General features: G+C 33.1%; 1 protein-coding gene across 1 annotated transcript; it reads left to right on the top strand.

Annotated features, from left to right (window-relative positions):
* Positions 1-2,790: 2,790 nt before the first annotated feature.
* LOC105840637 lies at positions 2,791-8,004 on the top strand. The gene is made up of 5 exons (XM_036290052.1): positions 2,791-3,591; positions 4,466-4,528; positions 4,611-4,814; positions 5,380-5,701; positions 7,769-8,004. Exons 1-5 carry the CDS (start codon positions 3,043-3,045, stop codon positions 8,002-8,004), a joined length of 1,374 nt encoding a protein of 457 aa, XP_036145945.1. The 5' UTR covers positions 2,791-3,042.
* The last annotated feature ends 2,239 nt before the right edge of the window (positions 8,005-10,243 follow it).

Below are 10,243 nucleotides of genomic sequence, written 5' to 3' on the forward strand. Positions count from 1 at the left end.
ATACGTTTCTCTTGCGAATGAATTCAAGAATAGAGCCCCTGGGATCCGATTCTTGAAGTCATTCGCAAGAGAAACGTATACGCAAATACTCGCTCTAACAGAAAGTTGTAAGTTTATTGGTTAATAGCCATACGATAGCCAATAAATTTCTAACTTTTCTGTAAGAACAGAATTTGCGAATACGTTTCTCTTGCGAATAAATTCAAGAATCGAGCCCCTGTTCTTTTTCGGTACACTGCTGCACTGGTGCAGTAAGTTAGAATAAGAAAAAATATATTTATCTTACTTTAACTTGTTGCCCCAGTATAGCAGTGCAGTTAAAAAGAACAGACTAAAGGTGAGTCATATGCCTAGTTTACACCGAGCACTTGGTACGCGTATCAAATATATAGTAAATAACTAGTGAATGTGTTTAATCATTGGCTGATCAGCTTAAATTTACTACTTGATACGCGTACCAAGTGCTCGGTGTAAACTACTCTAGTATCATCCATTGACCTGGATATCGATCATGTAATTTTTCCTCTAGGGTGAAACATGAAATGTGAAACATTTCAAGTTACTGTCTTTTTCTATTCAACACAATAGAAAAAGATAGTTACATAAAACTTTTCACTTTTCACGTTTCCGTCTTAAGGCCGATTTCACCAACTCCGGTTACCTTAACCGGCCGGTTATTCCATTGGAATTGACCAATCGCATTTGTTAATTTTGCTTAATGACAAATACGATTGGTCAATTCCAATGGAATAACCGGCCGGTTAAGGTAACCGGAGTTGGTAAAATCGATTCTTAGAGGAAAAATTACATGATCGATACCCTAGTTTACAATGAGCACTTGGTACGCGTATCAAATAGTAAATAACTAGTGAATGTGTTTAATCATTGGCCTAGTTTACATCGTGCATTTGATACGCGTATCAAATAGTAAATAACTAGTGAATGTGTTTAATCATTGGCTGATCAGCTTAAATTCACTACTTGATACGCGTATCAAATGCACGATGTAAACTAGGCCATTGGCTGATCAGCTTAAATTCACTACTTGATACGCGTATCAAGTAGTGAATTTAAGCTGATCAGCCAATGATTAAACACATTCACTAGTTATTTACTATTTGATACGCGTACCAAGTGCTCGGTGTAAACTAGAGCTATAACTCACCTTTGGTCTGTTCTTTTTAGCTGCACTGTTATACTGGGGCAACAAGTTAAAGTAAGATAAATATATTTTTTCTTATTCTAACTTACTGCACCAGTGCAGCAGTGTACCGAAAAAGAACAGGGGCTCGATTCTTGAATTCATTCGCAAGAGAAACGTATTCGCAAATTCTGTTCTTACAGAAAAGTTAGAAATTTATTGGCTATCGTATGGTTATTAACCAATAAACTTACAACTTTCTGTTAGAGCGAGTATTTGCGTATACGTTTCTCTTGCGAATGACTTCAAGAATCGGATCCCAGGGGCTCTATTCTTGAATTCATTCGCAAGAGAAACGTATTCGCAAATTCTGATCTTACAGAAAAGTTGGAAATTTATTGGCTATCGTATGGCTATTAACCAATAAACTTACAACTTTCTGTTAGAGCGAGTATTTGCGTATACGTTTCTCTTGCGAATGACTTCAAGAATCGAGCCCCAGGGGCCCGATTCTTGAATTCATTCGCAAGAGAAACGTATTCGCAAATTCTGTTTTTACATAAAAATTGGAAATTTATTGACTATCGTATGGCTTTTAACCAATAAACTTGCAACTTTTCTGTTAGAACGGATATTGCGCATATGTTTCTCTTATAAATAAATTCAAGAATCGAGCCTCTGATCACTTGTTTTCTTCCACCATGCGGCAGATTGGAGATCGGAGTCTCCTTCCGCTAGCGACGCCTTGAAGAAGAACGCATTTTGCACCGCAATTTGTATCAGAGGTAATCCTTTTTCTTTTTAATTAAAACTGTCTCGAACTTTATACAAAGTAATAGGAGTTTACACAAAGTTCGCGCATATATGTTTATTCGACGCGTTTTTGTACAAAACGAAAGAATCTGGTTGTAAATTAATATTGTTGTGTAAATTACATTATATATAGCATCTTCTTAGTTTAATTTAGATTTTATAGAATTTTTTTGTGTTTTCTCGTGTCAATTAATGTCAATAATGCTTTTTACAGTAAAGCAAAAACAATTTGAGGTGGAAGACAAGGCAGAATTACTCATGGCGCAGCAAGCGCATGGTTTTCAAATCGACGAGCATAAAGCACTAGACCGCTGGTGATTCTTGTACAAGATCTTTTAAAATCTAATCCTTATAACGTGAATGCGGTGAGTACAAGCACAAAGTCCATAGAATCGACATAAATGTAAAATAAATGTTTTTCTCTGAATATAGGAATGTAAAAATTTGAAAATTTTTTTAGATTGTTCTGTATTGTGTGTGTGTGTGTGTGGGGGTGGGGGGGGATGTATGTGTGTGTGTGTGGGGGGGGGGGTGTAAAGTGTGATAATCATTTTCTTATTGATTTAATTAATTTTTTATTTGCTCTTGAGTCATGTAAACTTGCATTTTCTAGTACTTATTTTCAAATTTGATGAAAAAGTACAATTACGAATTAAATCAATTTTTAATTTTAATACTAATAAAACTAATAAATATTCGTGCAAAAATTAATTTGGATCCACTTTTCGTCGTTTAAAAGTTATTTAAAACTACAGTAAGATTTTGTCATTTTTGCTGCATATGAGCTATTATAACTGGTTTCGCAATCAAAAATTTTGTTGTTGATTAGGCAAAAAAAGAATCAACTTTAGTAACCTTCAATTTATAAATTTCGATAACTTTTACTTGGTATTGTAGAGCCACAACATTTTTAAGATCAAACTTATAAACCAAGATATTTCTCTAAATATTTTGTTACACTATTTGCAGAGAGGAATTTGCATGCCTCTGCATTTGGAATCTGGTTTGCCGTTTGTCAATTTTACAGAAGAAGAGATATTTGAAATATAAAAATATAGCCTAAAATTTTTTATATTTACACCATTAAAATGGAAATAATACCTGGAAAAAGGAAGGACAGTTATTTGTATGTATATGAAGGATTTACATACAATATGGATAAGAGATATACTTACATATATCGCTGTGCAAAAAGACGTACTGCAGCATGTAAAGGTGTGCTAGTTAAAGAAAATGAAGAGTTTATTTTAGAAAATAATCATAATCATCCAAGTGAGCCTTATATATCTGACATTTTGAACCTAAAAAGTGAAATGGTTCAAATGTGTAAAGAGACCACTACGACAAACAAAGAAATATTTGATACTGTTTCTCGAAAAAATCCAAAAGCAGCAGCTTATATTTCGTATAATGCTATGAGAAATGTATTGTCGAAAGAAAAAGTCAAAATGCGTCCCCCATTACCTTCAAGTGCGTGTGATTTTCACAATCTGCTTCAAAACTACGAACCTGTAAAGTTTATTTATAAAGGCTGTGTTTTATCTGAAGATAACAAATGTTCCTACATCTTTACTAGCGATAAACTTCTAAAAATATTAGAGGAGAGTTCAGAAATTTTTATAGATGGAACATTTTCAGTGCGTATTAACCGTTACTATTTAATATATACAGGGTGTTTATTGCTGAGAAAGTACCGAATTTTCAGGAATTTTTTTTACTTTTAAGAATCATGGATTTTCACAAGAGTTTATCGTGATTTTATATATACTCAAGGAAATTTTTGGAATTTTACTTTTAAATTTAAATTTTATCTTTTTGATAAAATTATTTCTTTGATCATATTTTCTTGATAATGCAATATGTCGACAATAGATTATAGCAATAAATATGGCATATACATTTACGTATATTCACACGTACATTTTCGTGTAACTCACGAGTTAAAAGAGAATCAGGCAGTAGATAATATCAAAGATAAAATCAAATTTTAAAAAAATTAACATATCAATTAATATATGCTACATTAATATATACTACATTTATACAAGATATTTTTTAGTAAAATTAGGCAAAAAAGTTTTTTTTATGACAATAATGGCTCCTGTACACGGGACGCGTCATGGCTTGCCGCGCGGCAGCCAACTAAATCTTCCGCCGCGCAGAAAAAGTTTGATTGGTTACCGCGTCACAATTTGTCACACGGCAAGCCTTGTCGCGTCCTGTGTGCAGAAGCCATTAGACGATGCGGCCTTTAAAGGATTAAAGAACATTTAAAAAATGTATAATACAATAAATTTATTTTAAAACTGCAAGAAATTCTCTAATCTAATTTGGAATTTTGAATAAAATTCCTGAAAATTCTAGGAATTAAAAAAAAATTTTTTTTACAGAATTTGAGTAAACATTTTGATTTAGATATGTTTATTTTATTGATGAGCTATATTGAAATAAATTATTTTATTGGAATAGTATTTGCAGACATTTTTATAGTGTAAATATACGTTATTTTAGGTTATACCCAAAGTACCAAATTTTGCACAGTTGTTCTCAGTCCATGTACGATACATGGATAAGGTATTTTATTTTAATCTATATGATTTTATTACATATGTTTTTCCTTTAAATATTATCTTATTCTATACATATTATGTTTTAGGGTATTGCAGTATTACTTATCTTGTGTGAAGCAAGAACACAATTAGTTTACAAATCTATATGGAAAGAAGTTATCAAATTGGCTCCTAATCTGCAATGTAATTTGCGCTTTATAATGTGTGATTATGAAAAAGCATCAATGAATGCTGTTCATGAACAATTTCCCCATGCATCTTTACGAGGCTGCTGGTTTCACTATTGTCAGGTAATTTAAATATATAGTATATTTTTTATTAGCAAAACTATTAGTTGTAATTACTTGTTATATGGACATTTACAATGTAATATTTATAATAATTAGGATAAGACCGCGAGGTGTATAATAATACAATTAAAATTGAAAAAAGACCAACGATGGTCATAGCGGATCTTACAATAGTGTCTAATAATATTTATACTGATTTTATATACATTTTCTAGTTCTTCAAACTACGAATTTTATAGATGCTTGTTAGCATCAGTATTATTAAATTGATTATTAATTCAATATTGTGATATTACTATTTTAGTTCAATTCAAGAACTGCATTTTAAGACCGAAAATAATGGTGCGCAGTTCGAAGAATAAGAAAAGGTATATAAATTTACACATACATAAATATTTAAATATTATTGACCACTAAGATCGCTATGACCATCGTTGGCCTTTTCTCGATTTTAATTAATATTTATATTAATTTAATATTATATTAATTTTAATTAATATTTATATTAATTTAAAAGTTTTTTAATAGTGTGTTCATTAATTTATTTTTCATATTTACATTATAGGCTGTTCTAAAAAAATGGAAACGGTTAGGGCTTCTAAAAACACCACGTAAAATATTATCAATGGCAATGACATTACCGTTGGCACCATCAGAAATGTTTTCCGAAGGTTTAAATCTTATGCAGCTAATTGCAGATAAAGAATCAGATAATTCTCCAAACATATTGGTTTTTATGAAATATATGAGGAGTACATGGCTTCCAATATCAAAAAAAATAAGTGTATATGGATGTCCAGTTAGAACTAATAATCTTGTCGAATCATTTCATAATATTATGTCACAAAAGATGCAAACGGTTAATCCCAATCTTTGGATATTCTTAGGTATACTTATATAACGTTTTTTACTACAAGTATAGAAACTATATTTAATCCTTTATACCTCTATAATTTATGATAATTAAAATAATTGAGAAAGTAAAAATTTTAGTTTAATTTCTGTAATCACTGTAAAAATACAGATAAATTTTACTTTAAAAATTACTATCTAAAATTAATTCTCTAAAATGTTACTGAATTTTTTGAAATAATTAAATAATGTGTAAATTAAAAACAAAAGAGAATAAATAATGTTTGTTTATGCATATATTTATATATGAGACATTCTATATCAAATCGACCAGGGTTTGACTATCGGTTTCTCGGATTTGGTTTCTACGATTATTTATGTTTATGTTATAGTTCCAACTTTAAAATGCATTCAGAGTTTTTTATAGATCCTTTTTTATAAATTTACTAATAATTTACTAATAACTTTTTAAAACACATCGTTGGCCACAATTTAAAAATCTGAAGTTTTCAAAAATTCTGTATTAAATGTAAAAATTTTTAAGCCTTAAATTAGAGTGGGCTGGCATTTGCTTCTATTTTTTTGTGCTTTAAAAAAAAAACATTGAAAAATTAGAAACAAAAATTAGTCTTGTAAGTTGCTCTTTGACATTTTTATATATAACAGGATTTCTTAGAATTTTTTCAAATTTTTCCAATGCAATTCTTTTATTTTTTAACATAATTTTAAAATTTTGAAGAATAAAAAAATTGCGTCGGAAAAATCTAACAAAATTCTAAAAAATCCAGTTATATATAAAAATGTTTAAACAATAACCTACAGTGGACTGACTTCTGCTTCTAATTTTTTCAATGTTTTTTTTCTAAAAAAAAAAAAACAAAAATAGAACCGAACGCCAGACCGTTCTGGGTCAAGGCTTAAAAATTGTGAATTTAACACAGGATTTTTGAGAATTTTTTCAGATTTCAAATTGTAGCCAATAATGTTTGTTTAAAAAAATTATAAGTAAATTTATAAAAACAATCTGTAAAAAACACTGAGCGCATTTTAAAACTACACTGCTAAAAAAATAGGGAACATTTTTATACCTAAAAAATTAGGCTATTTTCAAATTGCTGCGCCTTGGCAAAAAATCATCGTAGACAAAAAATTAAAGCATTTTAAAGCTTGAAGTTTTAACTTTAACGCGCTATAAAATGTTTTTTAAAAATTCATTTATCTTCTTTGTTCTCTGCTTAAAAAAAGGACATATGTTTTATTCTTTAAAATTACGTATCTTTGACGCTCTGCGGATCGATAAAAAAATTTCTCGAAAATATTTCAAATTCCATAAATGACATTTTCCAAACAAAACGCTTTCTTAAAAATTTTTCAACGATTTTTTTTTACCAAGTTAGGTACGACTTAATTTGAAACCAACATTCCTGCAAAATGGCGTTTACCGCTGGTATTAGCGTTACCCAAAGTGCACGACGTGGAAGTTGAAATCTATTGTCTGTGGTTATTTCCTATTCCTATTTCCTGTTGTCTGGCATTGTGCAAGGGCCTTAATGCTGGCGATAAACGTCATTTTTTAAGAATGTTGGTTTCAAATTCAATACATATTTACTATGTACTATATATACAATTCAGTACATAACTCAAAAAAAATCATAGGAAAATTTTTTAAAGCTTTAAAAAAATTTTTTGTAAGAAAAATGTAGTTTATGAAAATTAAGATATTTTTAATAGAAATTTTTTTATAAAGAGTGTCAATGTTACATAATTTTAACGAACAAAACAATGTATATTTTTTTTAAGCAGAGAACAAGGAAAATAAAGAAATTTTAAAAAATCGTTTTTAGCGTGTTAAAGTTAAAACTTTAAGCTTTAAAATGCTTTTTTAATTTTTTTTTAAGGTGCAGCAATTTAAAAATACGTGCCTTTTAGGATATGAAAAAGATTCCTTATTTTTTAAAGCAGTGTATAACATAAAAAATCGCGGACCAAATTTGGGAAATTGAGAACCTGGTCGATTTGGTATGGAATGCCCCGTATATAGTGTCTAAAACGTATTAAAAATAAATTTATTTAACATTTCACATAAAAAATTATTTTTGTAGATAATATTTCAAAAATAATTAAGGATCAGGAAATCGATTATGATCGTTTAGTAAACGGTCTACAAGTTTCAAGAAATCGTTGCCAGTTCAACAAATATAGAAATAGAAAAATCCAAGAAGCCCAAAGTTATTTATCTACTGGTATCTACTCATTAAAAGAATTTCTACAGGTGTTTGAGGAGGATACCAAGCGTCAGCAATATGATATGGCACTGCTAATAAGCAAGTGTTTATAATTTATATATATTATGTATTTTATTTACAATACATTTAATTGATATTTTCTACAATTATTATGAACAAATTCTTTAGTTTTACAAAATTTAATATAATTTTTATTATCTTTAAAATTTTTACTTAAATTTCCTAGATGATAATGATGAAGAAATTTGTGCAGATATGCATGCAGAAGGAGCTGTAGAAACAGGTAAAATTTTAATTACTTTCTGTTTGTGTTGGATATTCAACACGGCCGCCCTCATCACGCGGTATCCACTTGAGACCTCCCGGCAGGGGTTCTCGACTGCACCATTGGTAACACTGGCGACGTGGACCAATAATCGATCCCAGCACTCGCGATACCGAGTGCGACTCTATCGATTATACTCATATTACTCGAACCGTATACACACTTTCTTTTCTTATTTTTCCTTCTTCAGTTAATACATCCAAATATATCTCTCCACCGTCGAGTATTCAACCGTAATTACTTTTGTACTCATCGACACCTTGTAATACTGTGCTTTACTAAATACACGAAATCGTGTAACATTGTCTAAAGTGTTTATTTTCTCGTCGTCACCCACTACCTCGAGCTTATAGGTTATGGGCCCAGACTAACGCACTTCTTGTCGCACAGCGAGAGATCCGTTTTTCTGCATCGCGTCACTAAGACAGCGAACTGCCTTGTGAAGTTTAGTGTCGGTCGCAACAATCGCAAAAACCGTACAGTCAATCTCGCACACACGGACAAAGACAATGGCATATAGCACCATAAACTCGACTCGCCTAGAACTCCTATCTAAGGACAATTATGACACGTGGAGGATACAAGCGGAAGCCCTACTGATAAAAAACGATACCTGGGGCTATGTTTCTGGAGAAAAACCAAGACCAGTCATGTCAACCGACCCGAACACGAGAGCGTCATCCCAAGCCGCATACGACGCGTGGACTACCGAGGATCGCAAAGCCAGGTCAGATCTCATCCTTTCTATACATCCGTCTGAATTAAAGCAAATCAAAGGTTGTGATACTTCCAAAAGCGTCTGGGACAAGCTGGAATCAATCTACGCGTCCAAGGGGCCTGCGCGCAAGGCAGCCCTGCTGAAGAATCTCATGCTGCGAAAGATGCCAGAGGATGGGAACGTAAAGGATCATCTAAACGACCTTTTCGACGCAGTGGACAAATTACAATCCATGAACGTCGAAGTCAATGGAGACATGCTCGCCATCATCTTATTGTATAGTCTTCCAGACAGCTATGAAACCTTCCGATGTGCCATAGAGTCTCGTGACGATCTGCCAGACGCCGAGACATTAAAGATAAAGATAATTGAAGAGAGCGAAGCCAGGAAACGACGATCACCAGAACGGACGTCCAACGCGCTGCTCGCAAAACAGTCTAGTCGACAAGTGCCAACGCATAAGAATAAGACGGGAAAGGAAAACAAGCGCTCTTCCCCTTCCAGGGAAAAACGAATAAAATGCAACTATTGCAAGAAGAGTGGACACAAGGCTGCAAACTGCTTTGCCAAACGGAACTCCGAATCTAAGACGAGTCACGCGACAGAAACGGCATTATTAACGGATGATACAGGAAAATCAAAGGGATGGTGCTTGGATAGCGGCTGCACCTCCCACCTTTGTAACGACAAAGAATTGTTCGTCAACACCGCGAATATCTCCAGCGGATTGAAGCTTGCGAACAACGAGGTCACAAAAGTCCGAGCGATGGGAGACGTCAGGATAACGGCTTCAGTAAGCAAGGACGAGAGGAAGATAAGGCTCAAGGACACCCTATTTGTCCCGGATATAAGAACCAATCTTCTATCAGTGGCTAAGATTGTCGACAACCAACACGAAGTGCTCTTCACCAAGAATCATGCCGTTGTTCGGGATACCCGAGGTAACACAACTATGATCGCCAAACGTATTAATAATTTGTTCTATTTACAGGAGAGTCCACACCATGCATACGCGGCCACCGACAACGGGCATGCGCGAATCCGAACGTGGCACGAACGGCTCGGACACCTGAACGCAAGGGACGTCGCAAAGATGTACAATACTCAAGCGGTCATCGGCATGAAGCTCGATTCCAATCTCACTACGATCGACTGCAAGATATGCGCTGCGGGAAAGCTTACACAAGCACCGTTTCCAACGAGAGGCCCAAGAACCTCCGGGGTATTGGACATCGTACACACAGACGTATGCGGACCCATGCGACAGGAATCCGAGGGCGGAGCTCGA

This window comes from Monomorium pharaonis, chromosome 1 (genome assembly GCF_013373865.1).
Source record: "Monomorium pharaonis isolate MP-MQ-018 chromosome 1, ASM1337386v2, whole genome shotgun sequence".
Classification (NCBI taxonomy): domain Eukaryota; kingdom Metazoa; phylum Arthropoda; class Insecta; order Hymenoptera; family Formicidae; genus Monomorium; species Monomorium pharaonis.